Source organism: Salminus brasiliensis, chromosome 13 (assembly GCF_030463535.1).
Source record: "Salminus brasiliensis chromosome 13, fSalBra1.hap2, whole genome shotgun sequence".
Classification (NCBI taxonomy): domain Eukaryota; kingdom Metazoa; phylum Chordata; class Actinopteri; order Characiformes; family Bryconidae; genus Salminus; species Salminus brasiliensis.
In genome coordinates this window covers 10,267,671-10,286,521 of record NC_132890.1, presented here as the reverse complement: position 1 = coordinate 10,286,521, position 18,851 = coordinate 10,267,671, and the positions used below count along the sequence as shown (strand labels likewise).

General features: G+C 48.1%; 1 protein-coding gene across 1 annotated transcript in view; it reads left to right on the top strand.

Annotated features, from left to right (window-relative positions):
* The window catches only part of znf423 (zinc finger protein 423), a 181,993-nt gene that overhangs the window by 78,628 nt on the left and 84,514 nt on the right, over positions 1-18,851 (top strand). The window contains exons 5-6 of the mRNA XM_072694860.1: positions 7,070-10,506; positions 11,207-11,291. Of these exons, the coding sequence (XP_072550961.1) occupies positions 7,070-10,506; positions 11,207-11,291 (3,522 nt within the window). The remainder of the gene's footprint in view (positions 1-7,069; positions 10,507-11,206; positions 11,292-18,851) is intronic.

The following is an 18,851-nucleotide window of genomic DNA, read 5'->3' as shown; positions in this document are numbered from 1 at the left end:
TCAGAGCTAAAAAAACTAGACCACATTAGAACAGACTCAGGTAAAAATAAATACAGTAAAAAAAAAAACTAACCAGTATTTCTATTTCTGAAGAAGGTAGTAAAGGTCTTAGTTGAGCTGGACACCCCAGCCAGTACAGCATGGATGTGTTCAGTTCCATCACCAGCTGATTTAACATCATTAAGCACTGATTTACCAAACCAGCTGTTGGATGATGGCTATAAATAAGACTAGACTCCCATGAGGAGAGCTTTGGAGATGTTTTAATGAACACAGTGAACCAACAGAAAACCAACACTTTTTGTAATAATTGTAATAATGTATTCTAATATTAGTGTTTTACTGAGTAAAAAAACTCCACTGTCCACATAAGGAGCCTTATAATTCAGAATTTCACAGGTGTCTACATTTGTGCACAGTAAAATGGCATCAATTAATTTTAGAGCAATTCTAGGTCCATTCATCATGTTTTCTTCTGACAGCGACAATATACACGGTAGGTGACATACAGTGAACAGTAGCAGACGTCAAACACCTTCTTTTTTTTTTTTGCTTGGGAAATCATAATCACAGATGACCACAGGACCTCATGTAAGCCAGAATCTGGCCTACATTAGTTTTCCACCAATCAGCTTTGCTGAACTCCTTAAACTACTAGTATCTGAGGTTCAAGTCGCTGAGGAATTCATAGTTTTTAGTAAATGGCCCTATTTAACATTAATAGCTGCATAGTGAGCCTGCCATTTAATGAGTTGCACTGTTGTGTCATCAGAAAGCCACAGTGGAAGTTTGTGTTTCCTCTTATGGAAGCTGTTTAGATGCTGAGATGTTCTGGGACGCTCAGCTTCTAGCCTTCAAATACTGTGTCCCCGTTTTGGCCTATCTCACCTGGGGAGTCTTCAGAGGGGATCTGGGGGGTTGTGGGTCCGGCTCTCAGCTGGCCCCATGTGTGTGTCCCCCCGCTCGCAGTCTCCGGCCCCCTGCCCTTCACCTTCTGCCCTGGGAATGAGGCCGGCTGCTCGGACGCTTTTGGGCGCCAACTGCTCCATATGGGCCGTGGGCAGCGCGCTTGTGTGTGTGTGTGTGTGCGTGTCCTCCAGGACTGTGGCCCCTGACAGACTGCTTGTGCTGTGACATCACCATTTTGAGTGTGTGTGAGAGAAAGAGAGGGAGAGAATGAGAGTGTAAGTAGGTGAACATCCTCCAGGTTTTTGGTCAGACTTCCTGCTCAATGACTTAATCAGTGCGTCATTTTGTGTGTGGGGGGGGGGTCGGTCGAAACGGTGTGTCTGTGTGTGTATGTGTTACATATATTTTCAACATTTACCCCAGAAAAACATCTCTAACCCACAATATCAGGATTAGCGTAATGCTATCTTCAAATGCTACATTTTTCATTATTTGTTTTCTTGATCACTCAGGTTAAAGGAATAGTCCAGCATTAAAAATTCAAATGGGAATGATTTTCCCTCTCTTCCCTAGGTGTAGCCGATCCACCAAAACATGTTTGGTGTCCAAATATTCCCTGTTTGTTTGTGCACCCGAGCTCAGGGGCTTATGTTGCCAGCAAACAGTAGTTTATCAGTAGTCACCCAAACCTTTTCAGTCTATGGGACATATGCAGGTCCATCAGACTGTGTCTTGAACCCGGTCTGTGAGACCTTAATGAAGACATTGTGAGGTTGAAGTGGATAGAGAGAGGTGTTTAGCCACATAGTTACAAAAAGCTTTGGATGACTTTTAGTGTTTGTTAGCTTTAGCCTTGTAGCTCCAGTTTACAAATTAGGTGTCCAGACTTCAAATGTGGACAGCAGACATGTCTTGGTTGATGGGGACAATTGTGTAAATTAGATTGTTTGTAAATCCATTAAAATTAGGATCAATTTTATACACATATGGTCACATATATATTTCATACATACAGAACATATGTGACCCCATGTCCTGAATAAACACAAAAGTGTGTGTGTGCGTGTGTGTGTGTAGCTCAGCATATGATCGTGTGTCTTCTAGGAGATGGACCCTAACAGACTGGATCCCATGGGCCTCCTGTAAGGCAGCGAGAGTTGTGCCAGGGGTCCAGCATGCACAGACTGGAGTGTCAGCTTCATCAAGCAAACACTGTCAGTGGATAGGAGCGTGTCCGTGTGTGTGTGTCTGTGTGTCTGTGTGTTTGTCCAGTAGGAGCTAGCCCCTGACAGACTGTCTCCCTTGAGCAGCAGAGGGGCACAGAGCAGGCTGGGTGTGTGTCAGCATGGTTACCCAAGGGGACAGACTGGAACAGTATGGAGGAGTAAGACTGCAGTTTGTGTGTTTTTGCTTATATATGTGTGTGTGTGTGTGTGTGTGTGTGTGTGTGTGTGTGTGTGTGTGTGTGTATCGTGTGCTTAGTATCCCAAAACAGGTGTTTGGTCTCAGAGACTGCACTCAAAGGACTGTTGACCATGTGGTCAACTCCTGTGTATCACCCACCCCCCCCCCCCCCCTTTTTTTTTTTTTTCTTTTTTCTCTCTTTCTCTCCCTCTGTCTTCCTCTGTATCTCACGGCCCAGCTTTGTCCTCTGTCGTGTTTGCTTATGGCCGTTGCCTTGGAGAGAAAGGAAGGAAGGAAGACAGGGAAGAGTGAGGCCGTCCCTCGGTGCTAGAGAGGCAGGAGGCAGAAGAGCAGAAGAGGAGAGAGATGGGTGGGGGTGGTTTTATGGGGATATATATATATATGGTCACATATAAGGGGAAGAGGGAAAGAGCGGGAGAAAGAACCTCTTGCAAGTTTGCTTTCCCCTGGCTGTTGCTCCAGGCTTGTCTGACTGGCGTGCTGGGCTGCCCTGTGGGAGCTCGGGGTGGAAGTTGTTTTTCTGCCCCCTACGGTGCGGCTCTCCAGCCCGGGGCAGTGGGCAGAGGGCCAGGGGGAAGGGGCTGGGAGCCGGGCAGGGGGGCTGCTGGGAAAGGTGGAGGCCTGGGCAGGGGGCCAGGCTCAAAGGTGGAGGCGGCAGGGTTTCGGGGTGGGGAGGGGGGGTTCTGGAATGCGACTAGGTGAAGGCAAACGAGATCAGAATACCGAGCTGCCTCCTTTTCTGGAAATAGAAGAATTAGGCCCGGATCGGCGCTCGATTTTCACCCACAGCGGCTGCACGATACAGATAAAGGCCAGTTCCGATTAGTATTGGCAGGGCCCTGTGCTAATAGCATTAGCGTGACGATGTCTGTGACCACTGATTGCTGGCTAGCTCTTGCTTTTGCCTCATCCTCTTAGCTTGCGGAAGTTATCTAGGAATGCAATCAGCTGTATTTTTTGAGGGTTGAGGTTCTTGGTCATAAAAAGAGACGTCAGGGTTTTTTTTGTGTGTTATTTATGGACCTCATCTAAATAATTATTAGGTGCAAACTGCTGTGGCTAGCCACGGTTTGACTTTGACCATCAGGGCAGTGGGCCATGTTCTTTTTTTTCCTTTCTGGCTGGCACTGTGCAAACTTTTCCTTCGCTGGAAAGCGATTTAGACAAAGTTCAGCCAGTTCAGAAAATTGAGACCTACGCAAATGGCCAGGACCTCTTCTAATCTAGATTTAGAACAGAATTGATCTGGTCAGAGACTTCACTCTGACGAGCCAGAGGGACCGAGTTGATTTAGTGGATTATGCTGTCGGAATGAATACAGGAACAGGCTTAGAGCTTGGTGCAGCTCAGAGATTAAAGATGCATACTACTTACTATTGTCTACTGGTGTGTCAACACTATTGTGGCGCTTCTGTAATGGCTCGTGTACAAGTTAGCTTTTGGGGGGCTTGGTGCGTGCTGCAGCACTGCCTCGTCTTGTCAGTGTGTAAGCTTTCTCTGTATGGGTCCGGCCCTTAATGAACAGGCCTACCGGGCTGGTTCCTGCAGTAGGGCCATTCACCAAAGCCTCAGCCGGGCGATGGTTCCGCTTTTGGGAGAGATGGAGGGGATCCCTCCGTGCCTTTCCCTTTCTCTCTTTCTCTCTCTGTCTCTCTCTCTTTTCTTTCGCTCCCCCTGTCCTTGTGTCTGATGAGCAGGATGAGGACAGACGTCAGACTGGGCAAGTCTTCATTACAGCCCATCCACCATGTTTCTGGCCCGGCATGCCGGCGCATTGGCCAGCCCATTAGCCAGGCCGGCATGGTCCGCTCTGGCCTGAGCTGATGGCGTCGTGGTGGTGTTCGTGGGGAGAGGGGGGGTGCTCTTGAAGGAGAAACGGCCACCGATCAGGTGCTGCCGGTGGTTTCTTCTGTCACCATGTGTTTTCATTATTGTGTCCCCCAATTATCAAGCCCCAGCTCCAAGCAGGGTGGCTAGTCTGTCCCTGGACATCAGAGTGTGTGCGGCTGCTGCTTCTATCCCCCCCCCAACCTCCCTCTCTCCATCCTTCCGTGCCGCACTCCTCCCCTCCACCTGGGACGGGGCCGGCAAGGCGAAGGCCAGCACCACTGGAGCAGCCACCAGGACAGCCTGTTAATGCAGTAATGAGTCACAACATGAAAGACAGTTCGGAGACAGAAGGAAAGGAAACGAGTCGAAAAGTGTGCGACGGAGGAAGAGGAGAGGGAGGGGAAAGAGAGAGAAACAGGCCTGCGAGAAAGAAGAAATGAAGAAGGCCATCAGGAAGGCTGCTGGAAGCAAAGTTAGCGTGGAAAAAGAGAAAGAGGGAGCGGAGGAGAATCGTGAGTTTCCGAGGCCTTTTCCGAGGCTGTTCCCGTCCCGGGGTGCTCCCCCCCTTCTCCCTTTCCCCTCCCTTCGCTTTTTCTCCTCTCTTTCTTTCTGTTTCTTTTCTAATTTAACTTTTCATTGAAATTTCTTACCCTGTTTAGCGCTCTTGCCAAGTCCCCCGGCGGACGGATGACAAAAGCCCTCTAAAAGCCATGTGATCTTCCATTTTCCGGAACAGCCACACTTCTGAGGATTAAGGCTATTTAATGACTATAATCTCCCTCTTTCTCAAAAGTGATTTCTCACATTCTGTCGCAGTCAGAGGGATTGCATTAGCATTAATAGATTTATAATTCGCCAGAATGACCACATGTGCCAGGAGTTTTTTTCCCCCCTCCTCCTCCTCTGTCTCTATTCTTCATCCCTCCTCTTAGTTCTTTCCCTTTTTTTTTTTTTGCCTCCTTTTCTCTGGCTCCGTGCTCGAGCAAGTGTTTCTTTGTATCTCTTGCCCCGTGGTAGTGTGCGTGGCTGTGCTGCAGCGGGTAGGCTTACCTGTCAGTCAGCATAAAACCCCCAGCACCCCCACCCTCCTCCTGTCTCCTCCCCTCTCCTGCCCTTCTATCCCCTCCTCTCACCTCCACAGTGTCCAGATCAGAGGTTAGTCTGTCAGGGGCCACGGCCTTATTGTGTAGCCAAAGAATTCACCACAGTTAAATCCCTTATGGGCTTTCATTCAGGGCTCTTTCATTGGGGCGCCGAGGCACTCTCTCGCTCTCTCTCTCTCTCTCCTGTGTCGCCAGGGTTTAGGTTGTTTTGGGATGGCTCTTATCCTGACATGGACACAAAAGCTTGTGCGAAGAGGGGGGGCGGCTATAGTGACTGGAGCAAGAGGCACAGGGGGTGTCTTACTGTAATCTGAGAAAGTGACAGAGGCTGAGTGAAGGAGGGGAGCAGCACAGCACAGCGCAGCACATACAACATCTATGCTAGCTGTTGGCTTGCTTTCTTCTTCGTGAACGTTTAGGCGCCTCAGTCTCTCCTTTTTGTTGGCGCTCTAACTGCATAAGCATTTTCCTAGAGACCATCGCCGAATGTGACATTTCTTTTGCTATCATCTCTGATACTGATATCTCTATTCTTTTGCGTGGATGTGTGTATGTGTGGGTATGTGTGTGTGTATGTTTTTTTTTTGTTTTTTTTTGTTTTTTTTTACTTCTACAGCCTGAATTCATTTCTTGCTTGGAGCTAAATTCATAATTCATGGTTTTACAAATTTCTGCCCACAAACCCCCGTGGAGATTTATTTGTTCTGCACAGCACCTACATTTTAAAGTGGATCGATTCATCACATGAATTTATTTTCCACAAATTCTGCTGCGCTCACCTTTGTGCGCACTGGGAGCGTGGGCGGAAGTGAAATCCTCCTATTGCCATATGGAGTTACAATTATTTGTGTTTTGTACAGTACCAGCTGACGTGCGGCACTTTTTCCTTTGTGCAGTTTTGCTTATTTTTTATTTCAAAGCCGGGGCGAAACTTGCAACACTGTTTCAGCAGTCTTCAAGGTATTACTGAACTGTGTTTAGAACATGCAAGCCTACCCTTATGTTGGCTCATCAGTATGGATGGAGTGTTTTTTGAAATTTTTTTTTAGGAGTGGAAGTGGATTTACTCTCTGTAAACATTTGGGTTTCTGGAATGTGAAATACCAGCGGCTTTTGCTCCGTTTTTTTTCTTTTTTCTTTTGCAGCAGCACGTTAACAGGGAACGTAAAAACTCTGTGAAATAAAGCAAACAAACAGGCAGTGATAGAAAATTCTGTGTTTGTCTGAGCCACAGTGGGACTGTGCACACGCAGCAGCCCTGCTCAATAAGTCATGAGCTCTCTCCCTTGCTTTCCTTTGGAGGCTGCTAGTTGAGATGCTAAATAGATGACGTTTGGACTGTGTCAGGCCCCATCAGATTGCACAAAACAGGGCAGAATTAAGTACATCCCGCTTTGTATATATTTGTAGAATAATATATGTGTGTGTGCGGCGGCGCCAGCGTAATCTGGACTGGCCCTGTGTTTGCACAAACAGTAAAAAAAAAAAAAAAAAAAAAAGAAAAGATGTAAATAATCCAATAATCTTTTGATTTTACACACATTGTCCCGTAAATGGACCTGCTCTAATCGCTTTTGGAGATGATGTTCAATCTGGCGGCCGTAATGAAAAATATGATAAATCCGAATCTGGAGACGGGGGTGAGCTTGTTTGCAGAGGGAACACATGAAAGGATCAAATAATATATTTCTGTCCTTATTTCTCCACTCCTGTGGGATTGGATGTCTTTGGTTCTTTGCTTCTATTTAGATAATTTTCCTCCCTCTTTAACATTTTAATTCTGTCTGTGTTTTGCATTGCAGATGGCGACGATGACCCGGGGCTCTCCTGGGTGGCGTCCTCTCCCTCCAGCAAAGACGTGGCATCGCCATCGCAGATGCTGGGGGACGGCTGCTGCGATCTGGGCATGGGCACGGGGGAGGAGGAAGGAGGCTCTGGCCTGCCCTATCCCTGCCAGTTCTGCGACAAGTCCTTCAGCCGCCTCAGCTACCTGAAGCGCCACGAGCAGATCCACAGCGACAAACTGCCCTTCAAGTGCACCTTCTGCAGTCGGCTCTTCAAGCACAAGCGCAGCCGGGACCGTCACGTCAAGCTGCACACTGGCGACAAGAAGTACAGCTGCCAGGAGTGCGAGGCTGCCTTCTCACGTAGCGACCACCTCAAGATTCACCTGAAGACGCACAGTTCCAGTAAGCCCTTTAAGTGCAGTGTTTGCAAGCGGGGCTTCTCCTCCACCTCTTCGCTACAGAGCCACATGCAGGCCCATAGGAAGAACAAGGAGCACATGGCGAAAAAAGACCAGGGAAAGCGCGATGGATCTACGGGTGATGCGGCAGACCCAGACCAGGACCTGTACATGTGCGATTACTGCGAGGAAACTTTCAGCCAGACCGATGAGTTAGAGAAGCACGTGCTCACGCGCCATCCTCAGCTTTCAGATCGCGCAGAACTACAGTGCATCCACTGCCCAGAGATTTTCAGCGATGAAGGAACCCTGCTCACCCATATTGACCGAACACATGCCAACAAGAAACACAAGTGCCCCATGTGCGCAGAGCAGTTTTCATCAGTAGAAGATGTCTACTGCCACCTGGACAGCCACCGGCAGCCCGACTCCAGCAACCACAGCGCCAGTCCTGATCCAGTGCTGGGCAGCGTGGCATCTATGAGCAGCGCCACTCCCGACTCCAGTGCCTCGCTGGAGAGAGGATCCACCCCAGACTCAACCCTCAAACCCACACAGGGCAGACGCAAGCTAGCCCCGTCCTCCGATCACGATGAAGGTTGGTCAGGAAAGGTCACGTATAGTTGCCCTTATTGCTCCAAGAGAGATTTCAACAGCCTGGCAGTTCTGGAGATTCATCTGAAGACTATCCATGCAGACAAACCTCAGCAGAGTCACACCTGTCAACTGTGTCTGGACACCCTGCCTACTCTTTACAATCTGAATGAGCATGTGCGCAAAGCCCATCGATCCAATGGAGGCTCAGCTTCCAGCTTCCCCCTTTTACAGTTCAGTAACGTGTCTGCGTTTCACTGCAACTACTGCCCAGACATGTTTGCAGACATCAACAGCCTGCAAGAGCACATCCGTGTCTCTCACTGCTTGCCTGGTGGTGTGGTTGCTGGCTCCACCACTCTGGAGGGAAACCATGCCTTCTTCTGCAATCAGTGCTCAATGGGTTTCCTCACGGAATCCTCCCTCACTGAACACATCCAGCAGACCCACTGCAGCAGCGGTGGTGGGGGTGGTGGAGGTGGTGTGACCAAGATGGAGTCCCCAGTACTGCAGCCTTCGCAGTCCTTCATGGAGGTGTACTCCTGCCCCTACTGCACCAATTCTCCAATCTTTGGTTCCCTTCTCAAGCTCACTAAACACATCAAGGAGAATCACAAAAACATCCCGCTAGCCAACAACAAGCGCAAAGTGAAGGTGGCAGATCTGAGCCCGGCCTCCTCAGATGTGGAGATCTCTTCCCCTAAACGCCACAGAGTGACTGGTGATGGCCCAGGTGCTAATGGTGACTACCCCTGTAATCAGTGTGATCTTCGTTTCACCAGCTTTGAGAGTTTCCAGACCCACCTCAAGTCCCACCTGGAACTCCTACTGAGGAGACAGTCCTGTCCTCAATGCAACAAAGAGGACTTTGACTCTCAAGAATCCCTGCTGCAGCACTTGACCATCCACTACACTACGACCTCCACGCAGTACGTTTGCGAGAGCTGTGACAAGCAGTTCTCGTCCGTGGACGACCTGCAAAAGCACTTGCTGGACATGCACACTTTTGTGCTGTACCACTGCACATTGTGTCAGGAGGTCTTCGACTCCAAGGTCTCCATCCAAGTGCACCTGGCTGTCAAACACAGCAACGAAAAGAAAATGTATCGTTGCACTGCATGTGCCTGGGACTTCCGTAAGGAGAGTGACCTGCAGACGCATGTGAAGCACACTCACCTGAGTCAGCCTTCTGGGCCTGGGGTTGCCGGCAAACCCCGCAAGTGCATATTCTGCGGGGAGAGTTTCGGCACAGAGGTGGAGCTCCAGTGCCACATCACCACCCACAGTAAGAAGTTCAACTGCCGCTTCTGTGGGAAGGCCTTCCATGCCATTGTCCTGCTGGAAAGACATCTCAGAGAGAAGCACTGCATGTTCGATGGAGGGAATGGCAATGGAAATGGAGGGAGTCAGAACGGAACTCCCAATGGGGTGACTCAGAGCTCTAAACGAGGAGGAGGAGGTTCAACTGTAGCTGCTGAACAGGCTGACCTTCAGAACATGCTTTTGAAGGGAGGGACCCAAGAAACGGCCAACAGCCATGAAGCCAGTGGAGGAGAGGAGGAGATGGATGCCTCAGAACCGATGTATGCTTGTGACATCTGCGGTGCTGCATATACCATGGAGTCCCTGCTCCAAAACCACCGGTTGCGTGATCACAACATAAGGCCCGGCGAGGACGATGCAGGTTCCCGTAAAAAGAAGGCTGATTTCATCAAGGGCAATCACAAATGCAATGTCTGCTCGAGAACCTTCTTCTCAGAGAATGGCCTGAGGGAACATGCCCAAACCCACCGTGGTCCGGCCAAACACTACATGTGCCCCATCTGCGGAGAGCGTTTTCCCTCTCTGCTCACCCTCACAGAGCACAAGGTCACCCACAGCAAGAGCCTGGACACAGGCACCTGCCGTATCTGCAAGATGCCCCTGCAAAGCGAGGAGGAGTTCATTGAGCACTGCCAGATGCATCCGGACCTGAGGAACTCGCTGACAGGTTTTCGGTGTGTGGTCTGCATGCAGACGGTCACCTCTACCCTGGAGCTGAAGATCCATGGCACCTTCCACATGCAAAAGCTCTCTTCATCAGGGGGCAGTGGTGGAGGAGGAGGGTCGGCCTCTTCGTCTCCCAATGGCCAGTTGCAGGCCCACAAGCTCTACAAGTGTGCACTCTGCTTGAAAGAGTTCAAGAACAAGCAGGAGCTTGTCAAACTGGATGTCAATGGCCTACCCTTCGGGCTGTGCGCTAGCTGCATGAGCCGAGGCACCAACGGCCAATCGTCCAGTGGGGTCGTGACCCCTCAGGAGCAAGGGGAGAAGGGTGCCACTGGGCTACGATGCCCTGAGTGTGCTGTCAAGTTCGAGACCTTGGAAGATCTGGAAAACCATGTTCAGGTAGACCATCCTGAGATGAGCCCAGAGACCAGTGGAGCTAAGAAAGTGACGGAGGCCTCACCTATCCCTAAAGTAAGTCAATATAGCACTTGTAATTTTGGTTTTTTTTTAACTTGCTAGAAGGGTGCCCATGTGGCATCACTGGGCAGGTGACGTGCTCGGAGGAAAGCACTGGGTCCACCCAAAGAGAGCACGGCCAGTTGTGCTCTCTCAGACCCCGGCCGCTGTTGGCAAAACACCATGGCTTTGGATTCGAACTCTCAAGCCCCAGGCCATAGCGGTAGTGTGTGAGACCGCTGAGCCACTCAGAGCCCCAACAGACACCCTTCTTTGCTAAATGCTTATTTTTTATTTCTCATTTTTATTCCTTATTTCTGTTGTCATATTTCTCTTGTCAGATGTATTGCCAGCAACCATTTTATCGTCATACGATATTTTATTTTTTGGTCTGACTTCCCAGTGTGTACTGGCTCGTACAGAGATGTGTGAATTCATGACTGCATTACCATGGGCCCTAGAGGGTTCTGCTGTCTCATCCTGCTGGGCCATTGTACAGCCTGTTCGCTCTGTTAGATATTGACAGTGAACTTCCAAGGTCGCTCTTTACCTCTGTGCTTTTGTCTCGGCCCAGTGTAACAGATAGGAAAATCTTGATGGCGAGATTCAGGGAGAGTGTGTGTGTGTGTGTGTGTGTGTGTGTACGCAACAGTGTGTGTGTGTTGTGAATGAAGTAATCTGTTTGACTTCCAATATTCTGTGCCTTGCTTTGCAGAAGAAGACGTATCAGTGCATCAAATGCCAAATGACCTTTGAGACAGAACGCGAGATCCAGATCCATGTTGCCAATCACATGATAGGTGAGTGGAACACCTTTGCCGTGCGTGCGTGTCTGTGTGTGTTCGTGAGTACCCGTGCGTTTGTGTGTGCGCGCACGCGTGGCTGTTTGCCAGCCGCTCCTCCTGCTCTCCTTTCGTGCCCGCTGCCCTGGCCCTGCCCAGCCCCCTCTCTCTCTCGCTCTCTCCCTGCACACAGGTGTGAGAGAGACAGGTGAAATGAACAGCTCTATTTCTGGAAGCGCAGACGTCGCTCTCGACAGCTGTTCCATTGTTTAACACTTGACTGCGCAGCTGAGGCCACGGCTGCGGGTCTGATTGCTCTGTTAACTCTTCACCAAGCAGCCGAGCCTGGGACTGCAGGTCTCGCCCCTTCTGCAAAGGCCAACAAACAATTAGGTTCTCTGTGTTTTGTTTTTTCCCCTTCACTTCATTCCCGGTGCTCATCTTGAGCAATTACCTGTACCTGTGTGTTTTTTTCACACTCTCTTTGCGTTGGAAAAAGGGCTGCTATTTTCTGTAGCAAAGTTCATTTACTGTACTGTAGCAGTGGCAAGAAGCGAGAGGGTATTATGTATTGCAAGGTCTTTGAATCCAGCACCAGAGTTGATTTAGTGTCTACACGCCTCACATAATGTGGTATAGATCTGATGCTAACAAAAGACAAGGATTAGATAGGGTACGACCAGGAATTAGCATTAGCCAAAGGAAGGGCAGCGTTAAAGTGCTTTCTCTGCTTGTTCTAATTATGTTTGGCAAGTCTTGTGACAGGTTTAACCAGACGTTAGCGCAATAAAGCGCTGAGTCAGGCCGCCGTGATTTCCACCCGGCCGGACGACGTTTCCTCAGCCCTGCCCGGCCCAGGCTGTGGCGGAGTTGTGCTGCACTCCCTAGCAGTTTCCCTAGCAGTTGTTTTATGTGCCTCCTCCCCCTGTGCTGTTATTCTTTAAGTAATAATTGCTGCAGCAGCAGACTGTAGTGTAGATTAACGAGCAAGGCCTGTGAGTAATTTCACAGAACAATTGGCGCAACACCCCGGGCCTTAGCGACTTCTTCAGGCTTGACAGTCCAGGCTGGAGTGGTAGAGCCTGAAATATCCACTTGCTTCTGCTTTAAGAGGGCGGTCGACTACCCCAACCGACTGCATCTGCAACTGAGTTCCTCCAGCTTGCAGCTGGTGTTCGTGCTGCGTTTCTTCTCAGTCCCATGTGACTTTTCCCCCTTTCTGGGAAAGTGAACACAGACGTAAATGACACCCAATTGCTTCCCTATTCAGATCCCGATCCTTTACCAGACAAAAAGTGCACCTTCTTTACCTTCTCCTTTACCCAACCCTCTCCACAGGCTTACCTGAATCATCACCTTCTCTTCTCGCGCCTTAACACCAAGCACATCTCACATCTCCTAATCTGCACTCCTAAAAATAAAAACAAAAGGTGCCTAATATGGTTCCTTGAGGGATGCCATAAAAGAACCATTGTTGCTTCCATAAATAAAGATGTGTGAATGTGAAGAATCTCATTAACTAGATGTAATGGTTCTTTTCCAGTTTAAAGGTTCTTCCCACCCACTGCTTAGTTCTTTGTGGTACCAAATGGCATGGCATCGCTCAAAGAACCATTTAAAGCACCTATATTTGTAAGAGTATGGACCGTGCCATGAGTGCTGCCCCCCTCCGCCTCCTTCATCGTTCTTTCTTCTCTCTTGGAGCTGCTGATGGTAGAGATAGGGGCCCATGTGTGAGAGGGGAAGGCGGATCGCCTGCCTCTCCCCGCCGCCATGGAGGGAATTTTGGGTTAATTAACATCGTAATTGTCAGAAAAGCTGGAGGAGATTAATTATGGAATTGAGGCAGATTATTTTAAGTGCTGTTATTATTTTATTATTTTTTTCCACCCCTCTTCAAAGATTGATGACGTCTTGGCATAATATAAAAAAAAGAGAGAGAGCAGTGTATTAACCTTTATCAGACGCCGTGTTAGCCGGCAGAAAATTGCAGCGAGATCACAGAGGAGCTCTAACTGCGGCGCACTCTCGCTCCACTCCTCTCCTTTCTGCTGGAGATTACGAAACAATCATTAAAAAGCTACACTATCTGTCAGCTTTGATATATGACTAGCGAGGATATTATAAGGCTTTGATATTCCAGCCCCTCGTTTTCTCATCGAAATCCATGAGGATGCGTCGAGTCTCGTAACAAAATGGTGTCTGCGGTTTGCCATGACACTATGCCATTTGCTCCTCTGTAGTATTGCAATGTCCCATTCCAGCAAAGGGCACTCCATACTACTGCACAGATGACAACAGGTCTAGCAAGAAGACGGCATTTGCCATCAAGGATTCAGTATGCAACGTGGCGTGCGGGGGGTGTTGGGGTCTTTCAGTGTCATTCTGGTTGCAGTTAAAATTATTATTGGTTCAGTATTTAAACTATGCTTGATAGTATTTTCTTGCACATGCATAGACTTAGTGGACATTTTCTCCAATTTTAGTATAGTTAGATTTTGGAGTAAGTCATGGCTTGGTAAATTAACCATTTAACAGGCACAAATGAGCGGATCCGCAAGTCAACCAGCCGGTTGACTCGACCAGTTAGGGTAATTCTGGGCATGAACTACCAATTATTACAGAATAGCCACTGCAATACAATAGAACTGGAATATAATCAAGTTTACTGTGCTAAATAAAACCTGGACAGATATGACCATCCCCTCAACTCCAAACCTCATATACATGAGTCACAGATACTGCAGGTAAAATGAAATGTTTATAGCTGCCTACATATGTAGCTTTAGCTATTCAATCAATGTTGAGGCATGTGTTAGTGAAAAAGCTTCAGGCGATGGCACTTAAGAACACCACACATTATTTGGCTGATCAGTTACATAGGTGTAACACTATGGGCAAAAGTATTGGGACACCTGCTCATTCATTGTTTCGTCTGAAATCAAGGGTAACTTGATGGTAACTGCCTCTGATGCCCAGGAAAAGGCTTCCTGCTAGATTTTGGTGCATTACTGTGAGGATTAATTTGCACTTAAGAGGGTTAGTGAGGTCAGGGTGTTGTATGATTACCACCTCACCTCATCCCCAACTCATCCTGAAAGTATTGGGTGGAGCATCAATAGTCATTCCAGAGAGAACACAGTTGCGCTGCTCCACAGCTCAAACGTCTGACTTAGCAGTTATGGCTGTTGTCCCACAAAATTCTATGTTGGTGCATTCCATAGGTACTGTATTTAATTGAGTGAAGGCGTCTCCAGAGCCTCTGTGGTTACCTCATCTTCGTATTCAATGTTTGGCACTAGTCAGTGCAGGAGTCTCTTTTTACAGGAAGCAAATATCATCCATATTATGTGAGGGTTTAGGTGTGTGTGTGTGTGTGTGCTTCTGTGTGTGTGTGCTGTGTCTCTCTGTGCTGTTCTTTGTCTTCGCCCATCGGCCCCTGGCCATTTTCACCCACACACTCTCAGCCTAAAATGTGATTGACGTCTCATATGAGTGTGTCAGTAACACCCTCGCACACACTTCCAGCCTTTTTTACCTTTCCTGCTCTGCATGTTTGCTGACACACCTTCTTGTATCACACCGTCAGCCCCCCTCCCCAACAGCACTGATGTTTGTGAAGGTGTGATCATACCTTACCAACCCCCCCCCCCCACCACCACACTCTCTAGCTATCTCGCAATGTCTCTCTGTCTCTCTCTCTTTCCTGCTCACTCTCGCCCTCCCTCCCTCTTTTCTCCCCATCTCCGAGTGATCATTACCGCTGAGGTGACACCTCATCTCAATCAGTTTAACCAGTCAAACCCGCAACATCTGCTCCTCCTCTGCTCTCCCCTCTCCTCCTCTCCTCCTCCTCCTGTGATCTCCCCACCGCTGCGCGGCGTGTGTCGCTTCCTTTGCCGTCACTCCGCTCCACTAGCAGGCCCCTGGGGAGCATGGGATACAAATGCACCCCAAAAAAAGGAACCACCCCCACACGCCCGTCTCAGTCACAGGGGCTTCCTGAGACGTGCAGAGATCTCATGTCTCTGATGTCATCTATAGCATTGAAAGACCAGCAGTAGATGTGTGTGTGTGACAAAAAGCGCTGTTGGTTTTAAGTCTCTTGGCTGTCGACTGCATGTCGCTCAGTGTAAGTGGAGGTGAGCTGAGCGGAGGGATTCGACGCAGGGCTCGGGCTACCACGGTCTGCTGGAAAAGGAGCTTGATTACTCAGCGACGGGAGGGAGGAGGGGTGGAGGAAAAAACTGCCTGGTGTTTTAATTAATCCGACTGGTGCGGCAGGCAGGCACGATCAGAGCGCCGTTCTCCAGGAGGCGGCGGGCCTGGAGGAATGTGGGTTTATTTTTCCCTCTGCCTGTTGATTGAACCCGTCTGATTATTTAATGTAGATGTGAGCGCGCGGGTGTGTGGAGAGACTGCATGGAGAGAGGAAAAAAAAAAACGCAGTGCCCTCGCGCTGACGCGGCGGTGTATGATTACCGAGAGCAAATTTCATTAATGCACCTCCGATGTCAGCGCATACATGATCAGCCTAACCAGACACTGTGAGACACATGCAAGGACAGAGCAGTGAAAGCAGAGATAAGATCTGAAGATGTTTCTTAGCAAACAATAATTTGCTTTTATTATTGAATCTTTGCATTATGTGCAATACATATATGTTCTCCACACAAGGCCGAGGCGCCTGGTGATGTAATCGGTTATCGTCCGTGTTTGTCCACTTGCCAATTTGCAATAAACGCTGTGTTTTAAAAGAGAACATGTAGAGATCTACAGATGTCTAATTAGAGTTTAAATAGCTTAGTAAATATTAGGAAACAATACACACTATGTGGACAAAAGTATTGGGACAATAAAAAAAAATGGTATTTTAAAAAAGGAGTTTATCCTGCTTTTGTTGGCTTAACTGTCTCTGTTGACCAGGGAAGACTTTCTACAAGATTTTGGAGCATTGCTGTGAGGATTTAATTGTTTTCAGAGCGTTAGTGAGGTCAGGACGTTGTGATCCTAGGGTGACCACCAGCCCACCTCATCCCCAACTCCCCAGCCCATTCCAAAATTCCAGAGCACATCGTTTCAACAGTTCAGTGCTGGGGGGCTTTATACCCTCCTTGCACATGCCAGCAATAGAAATGCTTCTAAAAATATTATGTCAATTATGGTAAAGATATTCATTTTCAAATTTATTCCTATAGGATGTTGTCACTAAGCAGCTTTACTTTAGGAGTTCTGGGTGCATGTGCCTCATTTGAGCAAGCCAATGGCGACAGTAGCAAGGACAAACTCCCTCAGAGCAACATGATGCGAGCCAAAAGGGGGAACCCATCCTCTTCTGGTCAACACCAGAGAGTACAATTACAGTAGGAGTGAGTGTCCTACACATGGGCAGTAGCCATACAGGCACACCATTATGCAGCACCATCCTGCAGTGAACAGGGATCCCGCAAGGATCCGGAGCAGGACAGCATGTGAGTGAGCAGCAGGGAAGGGGATAGCCGGGTTGGGGCGACAGGAACGAGTCACCTCAAAATGTGACAGACATTAGACCAAACCTAATACATGTATCTGTTACTTTAAGGAACTGTTCAGAGCCCTTCAGGACCCTAACCAGTCCAAAACCAGGGTGCTACAGATAGATCTGGTTTTAGCCCTGTGTAGTAAAGTGCACATCTATCAGTCTGTCAGGTATGTACTAATGTGGGGTCAGTGTGGAGTTACAGGAGGTATAGGATAATTGTAGCCATGGATGGAGCGCTGAGTGATGTTGCTCTGCTCAGGCGCTGAGAGTTCTCACTGTATAATCTAATCCTGTAATGTGATAGATGATTTCCCCAAAGCTTCACCCCTCCCCCCGGCACATGCGACTTGACTTCAGCTAAAACACATTCTCACACACGCACACTTGCAGTACACATGTTAGCATTCCTATGCTTGTGGGCACTTTTGAAAAACGATTTCCACCTTTACAATCTTTTACATTTTCAAATAGGACCTGCTTTGTTTTAAAGAGATCCCCACCCCATAAGGACTAGATGTCCATGTCCATCTCTGTTTCCCTTCCATCAGAGGACATTTGGTCCCCACAAAGAGATAAAAACAAGAATACATCCGCACACTACAAATCTTTTTTTATTATCTATTGCACACATCAAGCTGAGGAGGGTGATGAGTAGTTCTTATAGTTGGTCTTACTGGACTTACCATTGGACGTTCAGGTTGAAAAAGGCTGCTGAGTCTGAGGGTTGATCACCAACTCCCCCTTTCTTGCCACAACCTCACGCAATATGATGCCTGCCTGGCAAGAGATGCACATAATCACAATAATGATAGCGGTAATATACCCTCCTGTCCACAACCTGCTACTAAATTACGGGGGGTTCACTTCAGACCCCCTCATTTGCTCAGTGAGTGACAGCCAGCCACTGCACTCTGTTATCATACTTGCACCCCCCATAACATCACCCCCCCCCCAAACTACAGGACAGGACGGTCTTAAAGAGAGGGAGGCGAAAAGGAGGAGGAGTTAACCTGAACGCACTGCCTGTCAATTGTTTAAAGACACCTGAGCTTGTTTTGATCATTAATTAATTAGTTATTAATGCATTCTTTTTTTAATTCAATTATTTGCAGTAGCATAGAAGTATTTAGCATAACTGTTGGCTAACAGTTTTGGTAGATTTAGCAACACCCAGCTTCCTACTATCCCGGACTTCATTCACTTTTTTTTTTTTTTTTTTTTAAATCAATCAGTGTACAATACCCAGCATGCAAGCACATGTACATCATACAAACATACAGAATCTCCCAAAGAACTTTCTAGCAGAAATGTTACCTTCCACCATCCTTCTGCATGAGCCAGCAGAGCATCTCCAGGCGTTTCCAACAGCCATTCCCCAAAGCACTACCCCAAAGCAGCAATTTTATTTATCTACCTTCAGCAAACATCATCAGGTTTTCTAGTCTTTATACTCAAAAAGCACACCCTTAAAACCACCGTGGCACAGCTGAAGTAGGCGAGTGAGCATGTTTACAACAAGAGTAGAAATGGTTACATACTTCATTTAGGCCAGAGTGCCCCTAATTTACTGCAAGTGGACAAAAGAAAGTGCCTGTGTTTGTATTTCTATGCTTGTGGGTACTTCTGGGAAAACAAGGTCCACAGGTGAACCTAACGTAACCAGCCTGACCATTTTGATCTTTTACTTTTTGAAAGAAATCCTGTGTTTTTTACAGTTTTGAGGTGTATCTAATAAGCACTAGACAGATACCCAACACTGTTTCCCGTCAGCCTGCGGATGTTAGGGGCCCACAACGAGATAAAAACAGCTTCCATTGCGTGGGTACAAGTGGGAACACTTTGTACGCTGTTCGAGTGTTTCTTAAATGTGAAGCAGAGGTTAGTTAAAGTGTGAGTGAGCTTCAGTGAGCAGGCTCAGTGGGTTTACCTTCATTTTAATATAGCAGAGCCCCACTGAGAAAGGCCTCCAGGTCCTCTGCTGGGCTACCCCCACGAGGTGCATGTGTATATGTGTGTGTGTGTGTGTGTGTGTGTGTGTAATCACATTCATGGTGGTG